Below are 24731 nucleotides of genomic sequence, written 5' to 3' on the forward strand. Positions count from 1 at the left end.
GCAGAGTCAGAATCGAAGCTGTGAGGATGGGTCATTAGTCATGCTTGGGTGGCTCAGTTGGTAGAGCACTTGTCTGCAAAAGGCAAAGATCCCGAGTTCAAGTCTCAGTCCGGCACACAGTTTTAATCTGAAAGGAAGCTTCAGTCACTGAAGTCTTCACACATTGCTCTCTTATCAGCCAAACGCATTTTAATCAGTACCTCTCTATCCATAGCCCTATGTTTTGTTTTACATCTGTTATGCAGTTGTCTTTGTTTCTTTACAGTGACTAATACCATGGAGCATCACCCCACTCCCCAAAATTATGAACTCTTCTACTCGGTTCATAACTATCCAGCACAAGGTCAAATATTCTTTTAAACTTGAGTCATAGATGCTCTACATGCTCCTGTTCTGTGCTAAAAATTTCAGTTTTCTCATTGAGATATGGCATTACTTCATTTGGATCTTGTATACTGAACATATGTATCCTTCTACTCATTTTAGGTGCCCTTTGTACTTTGGTAATCATTTTTGTTACAACCGTGTGATGGTCACTTATACTGGTTTTGTTATGGATGTCATCAAAGAGGATGGGTCTATTTGTTGTCATTGTATCTAAAATATTTCCATCATGAGTGGGATTCCAGACCAACTGTACAAGGAAATTTTCAGAGAAGGCATTTAGTAAAGTTTCACAGGATGTCTTGTCATGCTCATCATTAACAATACTGTAATTTTCTCAATTGATTACTGGATGATTAAACTAACCACAGATGATTTAAGTATGATTTGAGAACTTATGTAAAAGTGAACTGATGTTTTCTCGAAAATTTTTACTTACATCCATAGATGAATCTGATGTTCAATATGCTTACCCTTGATACTGAGTTTTGCTCAAAGAATCTCTCACACAGCTTCAATTTCTGTTTCAGGGGATTAGAGTGTCTTGTCTATTGTGAAAAATACACCAACTCTATTCACATTAGCTCTTCCTTTCAATATGTGCTTAAATTTTCCCCTAAAATCTCACTGCCATCAACTTTAGGTTTTTACCAGCTTCCTGTACCCAGTATTAGGCAAGCTTCACAACTTTTCATGAGTGCCTCAATGTCTGCAACTTTGTTGTGAATGCTTCAGTAGCTAATTCCAAGGATTACTTGCATGCACCTCATATACATTAATCTACATGGATAGCATCCTCTGATGTGTGGTGGACACTTGACTCAACCCTGTTATACAAGTACGGGAAGTTGTAGCCTAGCTTGTCACAGAAGGTTTGATGTATTTGGTTCATTCCTTCAATTCAACTCAGAACCACAGAGCCACAATCACTTCTGAGGAAACTGCTGCAAATTGTGAGCTTCTTTGAAATGCCATGCAGTACCGTAGTCTGATCTCAATCTTTTTGCCAATTGCTGGAATGATCAAAATATGGCCTCAGAGCCCAGACGACAGGCATAGTTTGTTCCGACATGTACTGCAATCTGCAGTTGTTTGCACTCCTCAATGGCTGCCTCTTCACCATGCTGAATGAGACTCACAGGCATTCACACTGACCTTACCTAGTGTTCCATCTTGTCCCTTGCTGCCATTTTGCTACCGGTATTTGCTGTATGTCTGGTTCCGACATGTACTGCAATCTGCAGTTGTTTGCACTCCTCAATGGCTGCCTCTTCACCATGCTGAATGAGACTCACAGGCATTCACACTGACCTTACCTAGTGTTCCATCTTGTCCCTTGCTGCCATTTTGCTACCGGTATTTGCTGTATGTCTGAACTGCTGACAGTTAATAGACCCTATCCTTTTGTGTTTACCTCCTCTTGACACAGAACAAAACAGGTTTCCCAAAAGGTGAAGTAAATCCCACTGGCTGAGTTTTAGTTTCATTGAAAAAGAGCACCTCAAATCTGTTGGTTATGCTGATCAGTGTAACACCCTAAATCCTCATTGCTGCCTGTCTAACCTGTTAGAGGATGCTTAGACCTACAGCTTACATGCCACTTACAGGCAAGTGGATTAGCACTGACAGATCTTGTACTACCTGCAGAGGAGACAGGATCCACAGGAGAGGTTAGTAATTGAGGTATTTCTGGTACACAACTCTTGGGAGCTCTCTCAACACACTCATTCCTAGCAGCTGCCAGTCACTTGACAATTGTCAGGGTGATTTCCAGCTGCTTACAAATGTCATATAACTCATCCTGTGCTCAAGAACAACAATCGTGGTGAGCCTGCACTGTGGCTGGTGCAATTTTTGTACAGGACAGTGAATAAATATCTTTAAACTAAGCCTGCTGACTACCTTTTTATCTGATGAGCTAGTTTTCTTTAAGGACTGAAGCAGTTAGTCCACAGAATGAGATTTCTATTAAGTCAACAGAATAAGCAGTTGTGAAAATTAATAGTTTCCTAAAACATTTTGATTTTATGGTTGCTAACAAATTTGAAAATAGCCCTAATTTATGAGAAATGTAGACAATATACACTCCCTTCAAAGGGAAAACTAGATGTAATATGATATGTTGGGTGTAATACTATCTGTGGTGTAGTAACTAAATCAGAAACATTGATTTACTATGAATTAGCTTAAGTGCATAACAATGGTAACTTCTGAACATTCTCAAAAATGTGCAGTTATTTGCATTGATATACTCTGAAATTCAGAGTGAACTATTCTTTGGCAGTAGCTGTAAATCACAAATGCTCATTTGCTAAGAAGTAAGTTATCCACAACACTTTCAAGTTGCAAAAATTTTCAAAAATATGCTTATCTTGACAAGAGAGTAGTGTGCTCTGATTTTTATGCCTGTATAGATGTGTATTGAGTTGTACCGCTATAAATAATAAAATCCAGTTTATCTGCAACTATGCCATTATTAATCAATGGCTTTATTATTTCCCGGGGTAAAGATCCACAAACCTATTTCTCACATAATTATGCAGTGAAGTTAGGGAACAACTGTTTTCGAGCAAGGACAGGCATCTGTTGTCAAAACTTCCTAAAAGAGCAATATTTAAGTTTAGGCCTACAATTGATGATACTAGTAAGAGTCTGTGGCAACCCAGCAGCAATCAAGTTTTCCATGAGGAAATTCTTTGTGCAGAGCTGCAGCTACAATGTAGCAATGATTTCTGATTCAGCTTGCTCTAAACTTGTTTTGTGTATGTCTCCAGTGAAAAAGAGCACCTCAAACCTGTTGGTTATGCACATTAGTGAAACACCCTGATATACCCATTGATATTAACTACCTTGTTCATCCCACCTGGAATACTACACTGGTGACACCCCCATCAAACTATGTTACTATCTACAAGCTATGTTATGTTCTTTAACCCATCTTTCTCACAACAACAGTGGAGCCATCACATAACTTTGTGGCAGAAGGCTGAAGCAGACATTTGCTTGTGTCTGTGTATGTGCGGATGGATATGTGTGTGTGTGTGTGTGTGTGTGTGTGTGTGTGTGTGTGTGTGTGTGCGAGTGTACACCTGTCCTTTTTTCCCCCTAAGGTAAGTCTTTCTGCTCCCGGGGTTGGAATGACTCCTTACCCTCTCCCTTAAAACCCACATCCTTTCGTCTTTCCCTCTCCTTCCCTCTTTCCTGAAGAAGCAACCGTCAGCTAGAAATTCTGTGTGTGTGTTTGTGTGTTTTATTTGTTGTGCCTATCTACTGGCACTTTCCCGCTTGGTAAGTCTTGGAATCTTTGTTTTTAAACTAAGCACAAAATTAGATCTGATGCTATATTCTTTAAAACTGAGGGCCAACTTTTCTCTTTTATGAAAATGCAGATTATACTCATGTATGTTAATTGGTCAGATACGAAAAAATGAATTTTAAGGAGGCAGATGGCAAAACAAAAGGGGAAGTAAAAATATCACAGCTTGCTTTGTCACAACATCTCTGCGCAAACACCATGCTTCAGTTGTTAAGTGAGGGCTATATGGCACAGTGTTGTCTGTGATGAGAGATAATGCCTGAAATTTGGTATTCTTGGTGCACTCACAGAATATTAAATTCTCTAACAATTTCTGAAATGGAATGTTCCATGTATCTAGCTCCAACTAACATTCTGCATTAAAAAACTGTTAATTCACATTGTGTGGCCATAATCCCATAAAAAATCATTTCACATGAATCACCTGAGAACAAATGACAGCTCTACCATAGCACTGCCCTTTTATACCTCATGTTCATAATATTACTGCCATCTGTATACATGCGTATCACTATCCCATGACTTCTGTCACATCAGTGTATATCTGGTGAACATTTGATTCACTTGTAGGTGTAATTTGAACTGAGCAAGCTCACAGGACACTTCTGAAATACAATGGCATATGCTGTGAAATCAGAATAATGATGCATTTCAGCTGCCAGAGACATACACAGTTTGGTCAACCAGTCAGAGAAAACACATAAAAGTTGTGGAAATATACAAGCTTTTGGAGCCAGTGGCTCCTTCATTTGGCAGAAGTGTTGAGAGGCAAGGGAGAGGGATGAAGGAAAAATGATGTTGAGTTGTAGGAAATGAGAAAAGTTACTAAGAATCCCAAGTCAGGAGAGACTTATTGGATGGGATGGGAGGCACAGATTGATTGTTGGTATCTGCACCAAGATTGGGATACTTGAGAACTTAAAGGTGGAAGATAATGTAATAAGCAAGATAGACGTTACTGAAAAAACATAGTGAAAGAGTCAATAAGAGAAAAAAGGGAAATACATTATACTTGGTAGACCAGTGGAGGGTGAGTAGAGAGGGTGTATAAACAGGTCAAAAATAAAAAAATATTGAAAATTAAAAGGGAGCAGAGAGAAAGAATAGTCACTGAAAATAAATGCTAAAACCACAAAATTAAAGAAAAATTAAGGCTAAGTGGGTAGTGAGTACCAAACCTGTGTTATAAAGTCAGTTCTCACCTATGGAGTTCTGAGACATTGGCATCAGGGAGAATCCAGATTGCACATGTGGTAAAACAGGCACCAAGGACGTTCCTGTCATATTGTAGAGTGTTTGTTGTGAGTATTCACCCTCTGTCTACAGTCATTCATGTGAACTGATAACTCACACCAAAGCAGAAGGAGAAACAGTGTTTCCATGTTTATGGTATGTGTTTCACCAGTTATGAGGCTCATTCATGCAGGTGGTGTTAGGATGGTGTATTGGGCAAGTCTTCAGTGGGCCAGTCACAGGGGCAGGAGCCATAGAGTAGGAAAATGGGTGAAGAAGGAGCATAGGTTCTGACTATGAAACAGCAGTGACTCAGAAAGGGAGGGGAAGACGAAAAGTCATTCTAGGCAGGGTGGGTAAAATATTGGACAGATTGGACCCCATTTCAGTGCACAGTTTGAGAAAGCTATAGCCCTGTCAAAGTAGCTGATTAATACACACATAAATTCAATACAAGGGCAGTACTGAGTGACAATAATGTGTACTCCTAAGCTATTTTGAAGATGGATGACCAGTAGCAGGATTGCATGTGTTGGTGCAGAAAATCTGCTCTTGAACTAGGCTGGTGGGATAATTATGTACACTGATGGCTGTGGTGAAAGTGGTGGTATAATGGTGTAAAGTATCTGCAGCTGCACAAATATGCTGGTGTCCATAATTAAAGCAACAAATGGAAATTTTGAAAGGTTGCATTTATTTTGCCACAAAACAGTACAAACAGGTGACAGCAAAGCAGAAACAATGTAAAAAATGCACAACATAAACAACTGCAACATGCGTAAGAGTAGACGAAAATGTTCTTCATTTTTTCCAACTTAACAGATTGGCACACACATTCTGACAGCTGGCTAATGTGCTCACTGTGGGCTGTGAGCACATCTGGCAGCAATATAGGCCTGATAACAATGGAGCATGCTGTGAATAATGTCATCAATGTCATGTTGAGGCAATAATGCCCATTCTTTCTGTTGAGCTCCTCGCAAGTCATGGAGAGTGGTTGGTGAATGCTGACATGATGAAACCTGTTTCCCTAGTGCATTGCAGCCATGCAGTATGGGATTCATATTTGGAGTGTGAGCAGGCCATGTCATGCATGTAGTATCTTCTGTTTCCAAGAAAACATCGACCACTCATGTTCTATGAGGTTGAACATTATTGTCTATCAGTATGAAGTTTGGGCACACAGCATCTTGCAAATATGTACATTAGGTCCCAAGACTCTGTCATGGTGCCTGACAGCAGTCAAACCTTTCTGATTGACCCTAAAATTTCATGAAGATGTGTTAGAATGATCAAGTGGTCAACATAATTCTTGGCCACACCATTAGCGATCCTCCTCCATATCAGCCTCTTACCATAATGTTTGGGTCTCAAACTTGTGTTCCACATTCCCTTAAGATGCAAATCCATCAAGAGTCACTCTCTAGACCAAATTGGGACCCATCTTTGAAAAGAATATTGGCCCCCTCTTTGATCATCCAGGTGGCACGTTCACAACTCTGCTCTAGATGTTCCCTCTGTGAAGATGCGTCAGAGGCACACATACAACATGTCTCCGACAATAAAGACCACTCTGTCAAAGCCTTCTCTACACTGTTTGCCTCAATAAAACATGTCTAGTGGAAGCTGTGAGGCCCAATTCCAGTTGCTACACAGTTCTAAGATGGTACGATTATGCCTTTACAGCCAAATAACAGTTCTCTCTTTCTGATATCACATGTGGCCAGCCCTTCTCTGGTTTCTGAGGTACACTTTTTGTCTATATAAACTGTCTCCACTTCTGAGAAACAACAGAACAATTCACATTAAGCCATCAGGCCACATGAGTTTGCAACTGAATTGCATCCATTCTTCCTATAGCCCTCCATTGCAGAGAGTCTGGTAGGTCTTTCCCCTGTGCCATGCTGCACACTCTGTGACTGTGTACACAGATAGATAATGTGGATGTGGGACTACTCGACAAGCACTACTGCATTTGATAGCTGCCCTGATGTCACCGTTGGCGTGGTTTTCCGTTGATCAAAATGTGATCTTCTGTGCAGAACATAATCATACAGACATCCAGTGACAGTTTGTATGAGTATATTATGAATTAAACAGAGGTTGGGGAAACAGTAGTTTGTTGACTTAATTTTGGACACCAAGGTATGTTTGCCTTGAATGCCAAGGCTGAATGGTAGGGAATGTTTGACATGAAAGGATGGCAACTGTCAAAATGTAAGTACAATTGTTTTTTTGCAGGTTTAATATGAACAGAAGCGTATAGATGGCCCACAGTGAGGATGAGGTCAACATCAAGAAAAGTGACATGAGACTGGAATAGGAATATGTGAAATTTAATTGAGAGAATGTATTTAGATGCTCCAAAAATTTCAGCAGGTTAGCCTTACCATGAGTCCATATGGCAAAGTGTATCTATGGGCTGAAGGCTGATGTTTCCCAGGAATCCCCATCCATGTGACACAAAAAATTGGCAAAGGAAGGAGGCATCCTGGTTCCCATGGCCATACCCCTGATAATGCTCTACAATATGACAGTTGTGACCTCGGCTGCTGTTTCACCACATATACCATCTGGATTCTCCCTCTTGGCACCAATTTCTCAGAACTCTGTAGGTGGTCTCTACCATGCATAACACACTTAGCTTCCCACTCTTGTTGATACTTTCACAATGTTTTGTTCATTAATTTACTTGTTGCTTATTATGCTATCTTCCATATTTAAGTTCTCAGGTTTTCCAATTCAGTGCAGTGCAGGTACCAAGAATCAATCCTACGTCCGCACCCAACCAGTAAGTCTCCCCTGACCTGGAATTCTATGTAACTCTTCTATAACTCTTCATATTTCTTAAACTTGTCAGTCATTTTCCTTCCCATCTCTTCCATTCCCTTCTATCCTTCTTCCAGGTGAAGGAGCCACTGGCTGTGAAAGCTTGTGTTTATCTGTGTATAAAATTTTATAATGAATTTCACTGGGTATGTAAATAACATAATTTTTTTCAGATCGAGTTCCATTCTCATGTCCTGGCAGCCTGACTTGTCCACTTGACAAAACACAACTGTGCCGAGACTATGACTTCATGATGGACTGTTGCTGCTGATATGTACAGGTAAGTAATTTATCATCAGTTTTGTTCAAGGAATGAGGGAAGATTAAACAGCTTGTGGAGGATAAAGTCATTAGAGGGCTTTCACAAGCTCACACTGGACAAGGATGGAGAAAGAAATCAACTATATTCTTATCAAAGAAATTGCCATGCAATTGATCTCCATCTTCAATCCCTGTGTCACTGATGGTATGTGGAGGAGAATACATAGTATACCTACATCATGAAACATGGACCTTGCCGTTGGTGGGGAGGCTTGCGTGCCTCAATGATACAGATAGCCGTACCGTAGGTGCAACCACAATGGAGGGGTATCTGTTGAGAGGCCAGACAAACATGTGGTTCCTGAAGAGGGACAGCAGCCTTTTCAGTAGTTTCAGGGGCAACAGTCTGGATGATTGACTGATCTGGCCTTGTAACATTAACAAAAATGGCCTTGCTGTTGTGGTACTGCGAACAGCTGAAAGCAAGGGGAAACTACAGCCGTAATTTTTCCCGAGAGCCTGCAGCTTTACTGTATGGTTAAATGATGATGGCGTCCTCTTGGGTAAAATATTCCAGAGCTAAAATAGTCTCCCATTTGGATCTTCAGCTGGGGACTACCCAATAGGACACCGTTACCAGGAGAAAGAAAATTGGGATTCTGTGGATCGGAGTGTGGAATGTCAGATCCCTTTATCGAGAAGGTAGGTTAGAAAATTTAAAAAGGGAAATGGATAGGTTAAAGTTAGATATAGTGGGAATTAATGAAGTTCGGTGGCAGGAGGAACAAGACTTCTGGTCAGGTGAATACAGGGTTATAAATACAAAATCAAGTAGGGGTAATGCAGGAGTAGGTTTAATAATGAATTGGAAAATAGGAGTCCAGGTAAGCTACTACAAACAGCATAGTGAACATATTATAGTGGCCAAGATAGACACGAAGCCCATGCCTACTACAGTAGTACAAATTTATGTCAACTAGCTCTGCAGATGATGAAGAAATTGAAGAAAAGTATGAGGAGATAAAAGAAATTATTCAGGTAGTGAAGGGAGACAAAAATTTAATGGTCATGGGTGACTGGAATTCAACAGTAGAAAAAGGGAGAGAAGGAAACATAGTAGGTGAATATGGATTGGGGCTAAGAAATGAAAGAGGAAGCCGTCTGTTAGAATTTTGCACAGAGCATAACTTAATCATAGATAACACTTGGTTCAAGAATCATAAAAGAAGGTTGTATACATGGAAGAATCCTGGAGATACTAAAAGGTATCATATAGATTATATAATGGTAAGATAGAGATTTAGGAACCAGGTTTTAAATTGTAGGACATTTCCAGGGGCAGATGTGGACTCTGGCCACAATCTATTGGTTTTGAACTGTAGAGTAAAACTGAAGAAATTGCAAAAAGGTGGGAATTTAAAGAGATGGGACCTGGATAAACTGACTAAACCAGAGGTTTTACAGAGTTTCAGGGAGAGCATAAGGGAACAATTGACAGGAATGGGGGAAAGAAATACAGTAGAAGATGAATGGGTAGCTCTGAGGGATGAAGTATTGAAGGCAGCAGAGGATCAAGTAGGTAAAAAGACGAGGGCTATTAGAAATCCTTGGGTAACAGAAGAAATATTGAATTTAATTGATGAAAGGAGGAGATATAAAAATTCAGTAGATGAAGCAGGCAAAAAGGAATACAAACATCTCAAAAATGTGATCAACTGGAAGTGCAAAATGGCTAAGCAGGCATGGCTAGAGGACAAATGTAAGGATGTAGAGGCTTATCTCACTAGGGGTAAGATAGATACAGCCTACAGGAAAATTAAAGAGACCTTTGGAGAAAAGAGAGCCACTTGTATGAATATCAAGAGCTCAGATGGAAACCCATTTCTAAGCAAAGAGGGGAAAGGAGAAAGGTGGAAGGAGTATATAGAGGGTCTATACAAGAGCGATGTACTTGAGGACAATAATTATGGAGATGAAAGGGGACGTAGATGAAGATGAAATGTGAGATACAATATTGGGTGAAGAGCTTGACAGAGCACTGAAACACCTGAGTGGAAACAAGGCCCCGGGAGTAGACAACATTCCATTAGAACTACTCACGGCCTTGGGAGAGCCAGTCCTGACAAAAATCTACCATCTGGTGAGCAAGATGTATGAGACAGGCGAAATACCCTCAGACTTCAACAAGAATATAATAATTACAATCCCAAAGAAAGCAGGCATTGACAGGTGTGAAAATTACCGAACAATCAGTTTAATAAGTCACAGCTGCAAAATACTAAAGCGAATTATTTACAGACGAATGGAAAAACTGGTAGAAGCCGACTTTGGGGAAGATCAGTTTGGATTCTGTAGAAATGTTGGAACACATGAGGCAATACTTACCTTACAACCTATCATAGAAGAAAGATTAAGGAAAGGCAAACCTACATTTCTAGCATTTGTAGACTTAGAGAAAGCTTTGACAATGTTGACTGGAATACTCTCTTTCAAATTCTAAAGGTGGCAGGGGTAAAATACAGGGAGCTTAAGGCTATTTACAATTTGTACAGAAACCAGATGGAAGTTATAAGAGTCGACGGGCATGAAAGGGCAGCAGTGGTTCGGAAGGAAGTGAGACAGGGTTGTAGCCTCTCCCCGATGTTATTCAATCTGTATACTGAGCAAGCAGTAAAGGAAACAAAATAAAAATTTTGAGTAGGTATTAAAATCCAGGGAGAAGAAATAAAAACTTTGAGGTTTGCTGATGACATTGTAATTCTGTCAGAGACAGCAAAGGACTTGAAAGAGCAGTTGAACGGAATGTACAGTGCCTTGAAAGGAGGATATAAGATGAAACAAAAACAAAAACAAAAAACAAAAACAAAAGCAAAACGAGGATAATGGAATGTAGTCGAATTAAGTCAGGTGATGCTGAGGGAATTAAATTAGGAAATGAGACACTTAAAGTAGTAAAGGAGTTTTGCTATTTGGGGAGCAAAATAACTGATGATGGTCAAAGTAGAGAGGATATAAAATGTAGACTGGCAATGGCAAGGAAATCGTTTCAGAAGAAGAAATTTGTTAACATCGAGTATAGATTTAAGTGTCAGGAAGTCGTTTCTGAAAGTATTTGTGTGGAGCGTACCCATGTATGGAAGTGAAACATGGACTATAACTAGTTTGGCATAAGAAGCGAATAGAAGCTTTCTAAATGTGGTGCTACAGAATAATGCTGAAGATTAGATGGGTAGATCATGTAACTAATGAGGAGGTATTGAATAGGATTGCGGAGGAGAGAAGTTTGTAGCACAACTTGACTAGCAGAAGGGATCGGTTGGTAGGACATGTCCTGAGACATCAAGGGATCACAAATTTAGCATTGGAGGGCAGTGTGGAGGGTAAAAATCATACAGGGAGGCCAAGAGATGAACACACTAAGCAAATTCAGAATGATGTAGGTTGCAGTGGGTACTGGGAGATGAAGGAGCTTGCACAGGATAGATTAGCATGGAGAGCTGCATCAAACCAGTCTCAGGACTGAAGACCACAACAACAACACACCTACATCGTCCCTCTTCCCCCTCCCAAAATTCCTATTTTACTAATGGATGACACATGGAAAAAAGGCTGTTGTGCCCATCTCTATGGAACTGGGTTTCTTTGATTTTAGCTTCATGGATAACATATTGGATGTATATAGGAGAAAATGATAAGTCTCTTGCCTGATTCTGGAATATGGACTGTCAGCAATTAGTGAGTGTGGCTGCTTCATAAGACATATCATTATTACAGTGTCTCTCACTTCGTTGAACATCTCTGTGCCACTGCTATGATGACTCAACAAATGCATGATGAATGATGCAACTTTTCTTTGAACTTCTTTTGTTTCTTCCATTAACCCATCTAGGTAAGGGTCTGTCAGACCAATGAGCAGTACTCGAAAATTTTTACAATTAGGGTTTCATGAGCAATCTGTTATGTGCATAAATTACACTACTTTAGGGGTTCATTAATTAAAACTTCCAGGCTGAGAGGCCATGATCAAACAGTAGAAATTCTTCCTCCTGAAGTTTCATTGCCAACTGGAGGCAACATCATCCGAGGGGAGCCAACGACTGGCTCCTTGGCCATGGAAGTCCCATTTGTATAGAGTGCTTAGAGAGAACCACCACTCATCTTGTACTGCCAACAGTGAAACTGTTGTGGTTGGCAGGAGAGCCAACACTGTATTGCTAAAGGAGGCCGAAATGCACGCGTTTTACAGTTTGTAGATATTGCTGAATTAATGCAGGGGCGGATGCACACCCGAATGGCAGTCGTTTGAATTGATACAACCCAAGATGCGTGTTAACCACCATAACGCACTGGGATTCTTTGTCCACCGGTATTTACAAGTACGCATCTGCGAGGTCCAACTTCGAAAAATATTTACCCGGGCACAGTTCGTCAAAAAGATCTTCCGGACGGGGTAAAGGAAAAGTTGCAATCACTAGTTGTGGATTCACTGTTGCCTTGAAGTCCACACAAAGTCTCAACTTTCCAGAAGGTTCTGGCAAAATTACTAAGGGTGACGCCCAGAGAGAAGCCTGCACTTGTTCAATTACACCTTGTGATTCCAAATCGTGTAATGTTTTTGCGACCTCATCACGCAATGCGTGGGGAACATTGCGCACTCTGTTCCAAATGTGCTTCGTAGTTCTTAGAGCAACCGAGGCTCGGTGCACAAATGTCTGCAAATTCTTCACATAGATGAGAAACACTGTCTGAAGGCACAGTCTGGTTCACTGATAGGACTTTATTTACTATAGACAAGTTAAACAACTGAAATAAATCGAAACCAAACAAGTTCACTGCAGAAGAAGAATGAAGGACATAAAATGACACAAGTTTTCTTTGTCCTTTGTATGTTGCAAGAAGGCTGCACTGTCCTAACACAGGGATACCTTGACCCGAATAACTACGTAACTTAACATTTGCGGCACGCAACGGAGGTGTGCCCAGCAGTTTGTAAGTGTCTTGATTGATCAGTAAAACTGCAGCTCCGGTATCAAGCTGGAATGGTATCACTTTGCCGTTAATGTCCAAGTCCACAAAAAGTTTACTGTCCTGCTGATGACAAGAGCGACTGTCTCATGCAACGTGAACTGACACTGGTACATAATCACTTCTGACTTGACGGGAGTTCCGGCGATGTCGACGCACACTATTTTTGGGATGAACACAGTCACTGTCAGAGAGAGTGGCACTGGGCAGAGTGGAATGAACTACATGAATTTCCATGGGCGAAGTTTCGCGAGCCTGAGTATCCTTGGTTCGATTCCGATTCCGGCGCGAAGCAAAGGGCCTGGAACTGTTTTGAGCTTCCGATCTGAGCTTTTTCTGGCAAACACTCTGAACATGTCCTTTTTTTATTAAAATAAAAGCAAATAGCTTGGCGTGACGGGCAATTCTCACGCAAATGTTTAGTAGCACATCGCGGGCATGATTTGATCACTGCATTAGCTTGCCGGCGTGGCACATGTGGCTGAGAGCCTGGCGGCAGCGGCGTGACCAGGTGCGAGGGCTGTTTACTGCTCCATGCAGCTCGCCCGGCGGGGCCGGTAACTTGACACACTGCAGGCGAAGTTTCAAATGATTCCTGAGCAAAGTCAAGTGTGTCCTGCCGATCCAATATGTCCATCACTTGTTGAAGGGAGGGATTTACTAGTTTCAAAATCTGTTCCCTTATGCGAACATCAGAAATGTTCTGTGCAATCGCATCATGCACCATAGTATCTGAGTAAGGGAGTCCACATTGACACTCAAAAGCACAATCCCTAGTAAGGCCTTGGATGGTTGCAACCCACTCTCGATTAGTGTGACCTGCCATAAGTTTTGTACGAAAGAAGGTATACCGTTTGGCAACTACATTGACTGATACTTTGAAATATGCATCTAATGCAGACAAAATTTCTTCGTAGGACAGAGTTACTATGTCGCGTCGGGGAAATATTTTGACTATCACACGGTACGTGGTCACCCCTACTGACGATAACAAAAAAGGCTGCCGCTCGTGACCTTGAATTCTGTAGGCGGCGAGATGGAATCCAAATTGACGTGACCACTCTGTCCAGCTTTCCAGTGCGGCATCAAAAGGTCAAAAAGTGGGTGCAAGAGCGTGTCGTGGCTGCATTAGTGGTGAAGCGGCTGCTGCCACATTGTCTTGCATTGCACGCTGACCCTGGATGAGCTGTCCAAGGGCATCCAGTAAGGCCTGCATCTGCTGATTCTGTAAGCGATAAAATTCGGATAGTATATCTGGAGATTGTGGCAAAGCCATTACACAAGTAAATCAGAGCAATTTAGATAAGAACACTTTTACTCTCGTCGCCAATGTTGTAGTTGGCAGGAGAGCCAACACTGTATTGCTAAAGGAGGCCAAAATGCACGCGTTTTAGCTCACGCAGGCTGGCGTGAGGTCTGGAACATGACAAGGGAATTAGAATTGAGAAGAATGGACGTAGCTGGTGAAATACTTAACTTTAATCAATTAATGGAGAATGTTGCTCTTTATGATACATGATTCACAATATCAATAATACGGATACTGGCGCCTTGCTAGGTTGTAGCATATAACGTAGCTGAAGGCTATGCTAACTATCGTCTCGGCAAATGAGAGCGTAGAAGTCAGTGAACCATCACTAGCAAAGTCGGCTGTACAACTGGGGCGAGTGCTAGGAAGTCTCTCTAGACCTGACGTGTGGTGGCGCTCGATCTGCAATCACTGATAGTGGCGACACGCGGGTCCGACGTATACTACCAGACCGCGGCCGATTTAAAGGCTACCACCTAGCAAGTGTGGTGTCTGGTGGTGACACCACAGAAACTATCTCTGATTAATGTCATTATTCTCAATCAAAGGTAATCCATTACCTTTAATTGAGAGTAATGACATTAGTCAGAGATAGTTTCACTGTAAACAGCATATGACAACTGCTGGTGCCCTCTATGCACTCTATATAAATAGGACCTCCATGGTCTAGCACCCAGTCATTGGCTCACCCTTGAAGATGTTGTCTGCAGTTCGCAATGAAATGTTGGGAAAAAGAATATCTACTGTTTCACCATGGCCTCTTAGCCCAGCAGTTTCAATTAATGAAGATGCCAGCCATGAAACCCTGCACGTTATTCTTAGCAATTGTTCCAGCAATGTTAGTTTGGCTATCTGCCTTCCACATCACAAGATTTATGTGATCATTCCACCTCAAATTGCTTCAGACAGATAATTTCTCTTAAATGATTTAGAAACACCACAGAATTCCTAAATCAGGATGGCTGAATGGGGATTTGAACTTTGCACCTCGTAAATGAAAACCAGTATCCTAACATCTGCACCACTTTGCTTAGTAGTGTTATTTGGCAGTACAGAATATGCATCGAGGGTAGATCACTCCTCATCAAATATAAGAGTCATTGGGCAATACAGGTGCATAAATATCTCCAGTATATATTGTACTAACAATTTCAGTTATCATTTATTCTTCACTAAACTGATTCCTGGCAAAACTAAATAATTATTACCATCAACAGATAGAAAACTTTCATCGGAACAGTAAATGAAGCAGGAACACTATTTGTACAAGTCTTGGTAATTTAAAATGTATGTAGTGTACCCACACTGTGTTTAGTCATACATGGTTGAAATATAAATGGAAAAAATTAATTACTTGGCAGGAGTGTGCATATTAGTATGTGGTACAAGTTGCACTTTGCTTACTTTCACACTGATGTTTGATCCAGTACCTATTTTAGTATCTGAACAGGTGTGACAATGCAACTGCACTACACTGTTGGTATGGATACTTCATGGGCTGATGGTGCCTCTGTAATAACCATGAGAGGAACCCTGTGAGAGAAAATGAAACTCACCATCCCAGTCAATATATGGGAAGCAGAGAGTCTAAAGCCATAGAGACATACACAGAAATAAACTCAGCATGTGACTGTTCTCAACAATTAATGACTGAGCACTTGGCAACAACACTTGGCATGAAGTGCAAGGTGAGGCCCGTGATGGTTGAACTAAGCATATGCAGTGATCCCCTTGGCATACTGCCACCGGCAGGTAAATACTTCTGTCAGAGAGTTTGTCTATACTAAACACTGGAAGCATCCTCCATGGCTTTTTCCACACTATGCTGCTGCACTATCCACACCAGCTCATCTACAGCCACTGTGATGTTCGCTGGTGGTGATACTACATCCCTCCCCCTTAAAAAGTCACACTGGGCTGAAACTGGCCAGGCTTGGATCGTCACCTCCAGTGTAGAACCAAAGATGGTACCAAATACCTGTCAATGGACCGACTATCGAATGAGGCAACAACAAAGCTACTGGTTCCATCAAAAGGGTGGAAGAACATAGAGGCTGAGGCAATTGCAGGTCCACTGGCAGCACCAGGGATGAGATCTCTTCCATCAGTGAAGGAGAGGAAGAGTTGGAGGGGATGAGGACAGGTCAAAATCCATACGCTCCATATTAGCAGGTGCAGGTGCAAGCCTCACTGGAGTCTGAGACTGCCAGTTAAGGGAGGAAGGCAAAGGCCACAGAGGGGGTTGCAATGGGGAGGTGTTCTGCTGTAAGTTAGAGCCTGCCCCTGGAACAGCATCAGGACCAACTCTGCTGCTCCGATGCCTGGAAGGTAGAATGGTGATGCCCCAATAGGGTGTGGGTGCAACTGATTTGCATTGACCGAAATGTGGGGAAAGTGATACAATAGAAGACATATGGATAGCTGTGAGAGATGAGGCAGTGAAGGCAGCAGAGGATCAAACAAGCAAAAGGTCAAAGCCCAATACTTCTGTAAGATGAAATTTTGGATCACACTGATAAAAGTTGAAAATATAAAAATGTTTCAGATAAAGCACGCAAAAGGGATTATAGCTGCCTAAAAAACAAGACTGGCAGAAAGTGCAGATTTGCAAAGCAGGAATGGCTAGAGGACACATGCAAAGCCGTAGAAGCATACATGACTGTGGGAAAGATACATGCTGCTTTTAGGAGAATTAAGGAAACCTTCAGACAAAAGAGAAGTAGGTGTATAAACATCAAGAGCTCAGATGGCAAAGAAAGGAATGCTGAAAGATGGAATAAATACTTAGAGGGGTCATATAAATGAAGCAATCTTTAATCCGTAACCCATGAGATGTGATCTCTCAGACCACATAAGAATTTTTGAACTCACTTCCTAAGATCAGTTCTGGTAACATACTTCTATTTTCACACCCCTCCCCCCCCCCCCCCTCACTCTGATCATAGCCTCCTCAGCCAGCCTTACCTTACAATATTTTATTATTGATTGCATTGTCACCTTATTTGATCTTTGTTGAGAGGTGCTGTTCACAGATTTTGGGGTTTCCTAGACCACACCTCATGAACTATGTACTTGTTTCTTTCAGTACGATAAAATGGGGTGAATAGAAACAGTTTACAGCTTTACAGGAAAAAAATTAAAATTTAAAAGGAATGTGAAAATCAAAATTGTATATGATTATAGTCTTGTGCCTAACTTTTAGATTTGGGACCTAGCTCATGCTTTTATAACATAAAAGGATCTTGTTGTTCCTATTCACTTTGCAGAGGGGGATGAATTGAAACAGAAATATTGATTTTATTATTATTATTTCATTTTATTAGTTTTTGGAGTGAATAGGGACGTTTCAAAATTTGCTATGCACCTAGGATAATAAGAAACAAAATTTATCTGGTTGGAAACAGTTTTATTCGATACAAAAACTATAAATATTGGATGAACTGTGGTTTTGTTCTCTTTTTCAAGTAAAAAATTGTAATACCACTAATTACTTTATTGTAACATTAAATTTGATCACCCCCTTGACTAAAAAGTGACTTCTCATCTGTTAAAGTCAGTGGGTTCAAATGTCCTTGTTTTTTTTGTCTTTTTTCCCAAAAAGACCTCAACACAACCTTTGCCTTCTAAATAACAAATTTTTGAAGCATTCATTCTAAATAACTCCTTACGTTTTATATTTATTTTAATAACAGCATAACTCCTAGGTTAAGAACAGTGCCAACTGATTCTTCATTTCCATTGAATTCTTGTTCTTCTTCTGAATAGACACTCACAATTACTATATTTATTCACCCTGCAAATTATGAAAACACAATCCAACATTTTCAGTTAACCAAAGCAAAAGTCAGACTAAAGTATACTTCAAAACTAAACTTTTTCTTAATGAAAATGGACTGCAAAATTGCTTGCCATGCACTAAAATTAAAACAACTCAATTCAGATTGGGACTTACAAATAACATTCAAAGTAAGCAAATTCAGCACCACACCCCATGTTTGTCACAGAGTGAACAAAACATCGTCTGTCTCACCAACATTGAAATTCAGATTTTCCCTGCTAGACTGGTTCACTACAAACATAGGAAAACAAACCTTTGAATGACACGCCCATTTCTCTTCTGACACAATATCACAGAACTGTTCACCCCATTGTTCCTGTTCATCCCATTTTATGGTATAGCGCCAATTATGTTCACAGGAATTTGTCAACTTAAAAAAATTGTTAATTGGTGATATCATTAATATAGATCAAGAAACAGACAAAAAATAAATGAAAAATGTGATGATTCTGCAACAGCCAGTGATCACAATTCTACTAGTAAATAAGAGGGCCACTCATCAGAAAAACTTGAGGACAATGGTGAAGGGCACCTTTCTGTTTCTCCAAAAAAAAATACTAGTGTTAGTTAAAATCAAATGTGTTCAGAGTGGTGGTAAAGAGAAATGTAAATCCCAACACCTGCACTGATTGTCACTTTTGCTGACTTTCTTTTTGGACCTATGGAGTGCAGTTCTTATATGCAAGTTTAAGCCCTGGAATTTTCTCCAAAAAAAATACTAGTGTTAGTTAAAATCAAATGTGTTCAGAGTGGTGGTAAAGAGAAATGTAAATCCCAGCACCAGCATTGATTGTAACTTTTGCTGACTTTCTTTTTGGACCTATGGAGTGCAGTTCTTATATGCAAATTTAAGCCCTGGAATTTAATTTTGTGTGATAGCTTACTTGCTACAGAGATACTATTTTTCTGAATGTAAAATTCAGTTCTTTAAAGAGTTTGGTTATGAGTACTACACTCCTAGAAATGGAAAAAAGAACACATTGACACCGGCGTGTCAGACCCACCATACTTGCTCCGGACACTGCGAGAGGGCTGTACAAGCAATGACCACACGCACGGCACAGCAAACACACCAGGAACCGCGGTGTTGGCCGTCAAATGGCGCTAGCTGCGCAGCATTTGTGCACCGCCACTGTCAGTGTCAGCCAGCTTGCTGTGGCATACGGAGCTCCATCGCAGTCTTTAACACTGGGAGCATGCTGCAACAGCGCGGACGTGAACCGTATGTGCAGTTGACGGACTTTGAGCGAGGGCGTATAGTGGGCATGCGGGAGGCCGGGTGGACGTACTGCCAAATTGCTCAACACGTGGGGCGTGAGGTCTCCACAGTACATCGATGTTGTTGCCAGTGGTCGGCGGAAGGTGCACGTGCCCATCGACCTGGGACTGGACCGCAGCGATGCACGGATGCACGCCAAGACCATAGGATCCTACGCAGTGCCGTAGGGGACCGCACTGCCACTTCCCAGCAAATTAGGGACACTGTTGCTCCTGGGGTATCGGCGAGGACCATTCGCAACCGTCTCCATGAAGCTGGGCTACGGTCCCGCACACTGTTAGGCCGTCTTCCGCTCACGCCCCAACATTGTGCAGCCCGCCTCCAGTGGTGTCGCGACAGGCATGAATGGAGGGACAAATGGAGACATGTCGTCTTCAGCGATGAGAGTTGCTTCTGCCTTGCTGCCAATGATGGTCGTATGCGTGTTTGGCGCCGTGCAGGTGAGCGCCACAATCAGGACTGCATATGACCGAGGCACACAGGGCCAACACCCGGCATCATGGTGTGGGGAGCGATCTCCTACACTGGCCGTACACCTCTGGTGATCGTCGAGGGGACACTGAATAGTGCACGGTACATCCAAACCGTCATCGAACCCATCCTTCTACCATTCCTAGACCGGCAAGGGAACTTGCTGTTCCAACAGGACAATGCACGTCCGCATGTATCCTGTGCCACCCAACATGCTCTAGAAGGTGTAAGTCAACTACCCTGGCCAGCAAGATCTCCGGATCTGTCCCCCATTGAGCATGTTTGGGACTGGATGAAGCGTCGTCTCACACGGTCTGCACGTCCAGCATGAACGCTGGTCCAACTGAGGCGCCAGGTGGAAATGGCATGGCAAGCCGTTCCACAGGACTACATCCAGCATCTCTATGATCGTCTCCATGGGAGAATAGCAGCCTGCATTGCTGCGAAAGGTGGATATACACTGTACTAGTGCCGACATTGTGCATGCTCTGTTGCCTGTGTCTATGTGCCTGTGGTTCTGTCAGTGTGATCATGTGATGTATCTGACCCCAGGAATGTGTCAATAAAGTTTCCCCTTCCTGGGACAATGAATTCATGGTGTTCTTATTTCAATTTCCAGGAGTGTATTTAAAAATAAACATACAAGAGTATGTGATTTTGTTTGATTAAAAGTGAAATACTGCACTGGATTGGAGTAGGTGATGGAGGGAGGATGGATGGGACTGGTCTTGCATATAGGCCTATTGCAGGGATATGAGTCATTAGGCAAGGAGTCAGGAACATGGGTGGAGTACAGGTGGGCAAGGATATTGCATAGGTCCAGTGGATCATGGAATACTACTGTGGGAGAAGTGAGGAGGATAGTGAGTAGGATATTCATTATTTCAGGTAATGGTGAGAGATAGTCAAAACCATGGCAGAGAATGTGACTCAGTTACTACAGTCCTCTGTCTCAGAAATGTTATGACAAACTTCTAGGGGAGGTGAGACACATAAGAAAGATTGAGAATTGCATAGCAACACATGGCCTCAAACATTAGGGGTAAATGGTAGAAGAGGTCAAGGATTGGAAATTAACATAAGAGTGATTTATTTGAAAGATTTATTGGACGTAATGAGTACACATGGTGTACAACATGAATAAAACTCTAATATTACAACATGATGGGGGGCCTGCTCATTTTGTACTGGCTATTTGTAGGCGTGTGAACAGGTCATTCTTGCATCAGTGGATTGATTCCCTTGCACCCATGCTCACCAGATTTATCAAGCCTTAATTCCTTTCTGTGGGTAACTACAAAATTTCTCACGTATCACAATCAAGCAGAGTCTGAAATGGATCTTGTCATGAGAGTCATCTGTGCCACTGCTACAATAAAAGAAAGACCTGGTGTGTTCGAGTGTGTTGGCAGTCAATGTCCTATTGGTGTCAGCCCTGCATGGTATCTGATGGTGCAAACGTCAAGCATCTATTGTAACTTTAGACCTGTATTTATGCTATGCACCATGTGTGCCCATTATGTCCAATAAATGTTTAACATGAATCACTCACTTGTTTCCTTTCTGATTTTCAACCTCTGCTGCCAGTTACCCCAGAAATTTGCGGCAATCGGTTACTATGCAATACTCAATCCTTTTGATGTGTCTCGCTTTCCTTATAAGTTTGTTGCAAGATTCTGTCACTACAGTGGTGACAATCACAGGTGGTTGGGCTGTGTGGAAGGGATTTCTTGGTATGGAATGTGGTAGCTTTTGAAATGGAGGTATTAATGGTGGTTGGTAGCTTTGAAGTGAAAGGAGATACTGATATAGCCATCCTTAGGTGGAGGTCAACATCAAGGAAAGTGACTTGCTAGGTTCAGGAGGACCAGGTGAAATTAATGGGGGAGAAGGTTATTGGGGAATGTGGATAGGGTGTGCTCACCCTTGATCCATATACAAAAATTTCATCAGTGAATCTGAACCAGGTGAGAGATTGGTTAGGAATGATTCATCTTCATGGCCCATGAATAGAAAAGTGTAGGGTGGTGTCATGTAGGGCCAGTTTCTGTGCCATGGATTTGTTTCTATGTGATGCCTTCAAGGGAGAAGTAATTTGGGTGAGGATATAGTTGGTCATGATGACTTGGAAGGAGGTTATAGGTTTAGAGTGAGTCACATGTCTGGAAACGTAGTATTCAATAGTAGCAAGGACATGGGTACTGGGGATGTTAGTGTAGAGAGAGGTGGCATTGACAGTGGTGAGCAGGGTGCCATGTTTTAAAGGAACAGAACAACTGTTTGTCCATGAGAGCACATATTGTCTCTGTGGTGGCACAATGGCCAGCTACAATGGGGCATCATGGTCAGTTGGGTTTATGGACTTAGAAAGCATGTAGGAGTATGGGGAGTGGTAGGGATATGGAGAGAGAGAGAGAGAGAGAGGGAGCGAGGAGAGAGAGAGAGAGAGAGAGAGAGAGAGAGAGAGAGAGAGAGAGAGAGAGAGAGAGAGAGAGTAAGGGGAAAGCCTCTGGGAAGTGCCTAAGGATTTGAGGAGTGACTGGATATCCTTTGGGTTTTTGGAATGGGATCACTATGGCATGGTTTGTAGATGGACAAACATGACAGCTAGCAGAGTCCCTCTGCCAGGTAATTCCTGCAGTTCAAAAACAGACTGGTGGAGCCTTTGTAAGCAAGTAGGATTATAAGGTCAGGATCAGTTTGTAGGTGACAGATGGCACTTCTTTATGCAGATGTAAGTTTAGTTTCAACATTGAGGGATTTGAGGAATAATGATAAGGCATGGTTAGAGGATAAGAAATTCTGGAGGATTGATGGGGTCTATATGGGGACAGTGTGGATAATATCATGATTGGATGGAGGAGTGAGGTATGTCATGCAGGATTCAGTAATGGTTTTAGGTTTGGTCTGATTGATAGGGTTGCTCACAAAAAAGTGTTCCACTGTAGAGACTGGAAGAAGGAAACGAGGTCTTCAATGAGTCCATCATGATTGAATTTTAGGGTGAGAGAAAAGCTGAGGCCTTTGGTAAGGACTGATACTTCTGCAAGATTAAAGCTTCTGGGGGAAAAGTTCATCACTGTGTTTTGGGTCTGTTTAGGTTCTGGATTCTGTACAGTGGTGAGAGGAAATTTTTGAGTAGTAGGTCTGTAAGGCAGGGTTTGTTGGCTATGAGGGGATATGGTGTTAGTTTGGAGGCTCTCATAGAGACGGTGAATAGTGGTAGTCCAAGGAGAGAGTAGGAGGTGAACAGTGCGAAGAAATTTTTTGAGGTGGCGTTGTGCAAGCTGTTCTAGTTTTTGGAGGGTAAGAGGTTTGCATGGTATATAAATGTTTTTCTAATGCAACCTGTACTTGATAATAATACAGATTTTTATCCTGATTTAAAATTTCAGGTTGTCTGCAGAAGAGCTGGCATCACTTTTTAATACCAAGAGTCCACCAATGTAAATGGTACAGCTGATGAATGAATCTTTTGGTAATGAACTGTAAACAGCTATCATATTTTGGAGAAATGTACAAATTGTAAATCTCTTCATATTTTTGAGGAAATCATTAATCGTACTCTCATTATAAATATAAAACTATTTATAAAACACTACAAATACGATTTTATTCTTTTTTCTGATATTTTTACCCTTTTTATTGAATAAAAGATGAATTAATGTCTTATTCTATTAATAAAGCACACAGTATATAATGATAAGAAATGGATCATTTTATAAGAGAGATGTACACATTCAAATCTATAACCTATGGGAGACTGTAAATAAAATACTGGAAAGGTTAAAGCAAATTTGTAAGAAAAATCATAGAATCATATCTTTCTAGTAGTTTTTTTATGCAGTCAGTATTATGTTGGCCCTGGTGATTAGCCATAAAGTGTCGACCTGGAAACTGAGATGTCGCTGGATCAATTCTCGGTTGGACAATGGATTTTTCAGTCTTCATACTAACCTATCCTTCACCTCTCAACAATGTGAGGAGTCAGCAGGGGTGGTACATGATTTGCATTTCACATTAAACTGTAGGTCCACTTTTCCCTGTTAGATAACTGGGGAAGGTTAGAGACATGCAAGCCATCAAAGTATTGTCCAATAGAAAGAACTGCACCAGGCCACTGAGCCACATGAAATTATTAATACTTTATTTAGATTTAAGCAATTTTCATATTGTTTTTCAAGCACTTTGGATCCATGGATCTCTTGACCTGAACATAAACACCTACAGCTCCTTTGGTACAACACATCCTATCCAAAGTGTGCAATAAATAAATGTAGCCAGCTTCAAGACAAATTTACTGCCTAAGAACTTCTCAAAATTCAAATGTTTCTCTTGAACAAGATAAGAGTAAATTTCAATGTTGAGTTCATACACTTTCTTCACTACATTTTCTCATGAAAATCAATGAGAGTTAATGTAATAAGTCAGGGATATGTTCTCAGTCCTCATACCAGTGCACATTTGTTGCAAAATCTGGATTTAAGTGGCTAAGTTTTAATGAAGTCTACCACATCTGTCACTGACTCAAGAACTTCACAAGCACAAGGCTCAGGCTGTTTTATGAAAGTGCTTCTTGGTTAATAAATCAGTGTGCCCAAGAGCACAAGGACCCTCTTTATGAATAAGGGCTTCCAATCCAGTGTGAGAGCTAGCCATATTACTAGTTCCATCCATACATGAACCTACACAGTTTTTCCAACTAATGTTGTTTTCTTCTACAATAAAGTGTAGTATTTCAAAGAGGTATGTTGCTTCTGCTAAAAGAGCTATTTTTCTGCAGAAA

At 41.3% G+C, this 24731-nt stretch overlaps 1 protein-coding gene across 1 annotated transcript in view; it reads left to right on the plus strand.

Annotated features, from left to right (window-relative positions):
- The window catches only part of LOC126278456 (uncharacterized), a 72060-nt gene extending 48505 nt beyond the window's left edge, over positions 1 to 23555 (plus strand). The window contains exons 3-4 of the mRNA XM_049978582.1: positions 7936 to 8042; positions 23341 to 23555. Coding sequence (XP_049834539.1) covers positions 7936 to 8033 — 98 coding nt within the window. The 3' untranslated portion in view covers positions 8034 to 8042; positions 23341 to 23555. The remainder of the gene's footprint in view (positions 1 to 7935; positions 8043 to 23340) is intronic.
- Positions 23556 to 24731: the final 1176 nt, after the last annotated feature.

The sequence above is a fragment of the Schistocerca gregaria genome, chromosome 6 (assembly GCF_023897955.1).
Source record: "Schistocerca gregaria isolate iqSchGreg1 chromosome 6, iqSchGreg1.2, whole genome shotgun sequence".
Lineage (NCBI taxonomy): Eukaryota > Metazoa > Arthropoda > Insecta > Orthoptera > Acrididae > Schistocerca > Schistocerca gregaria.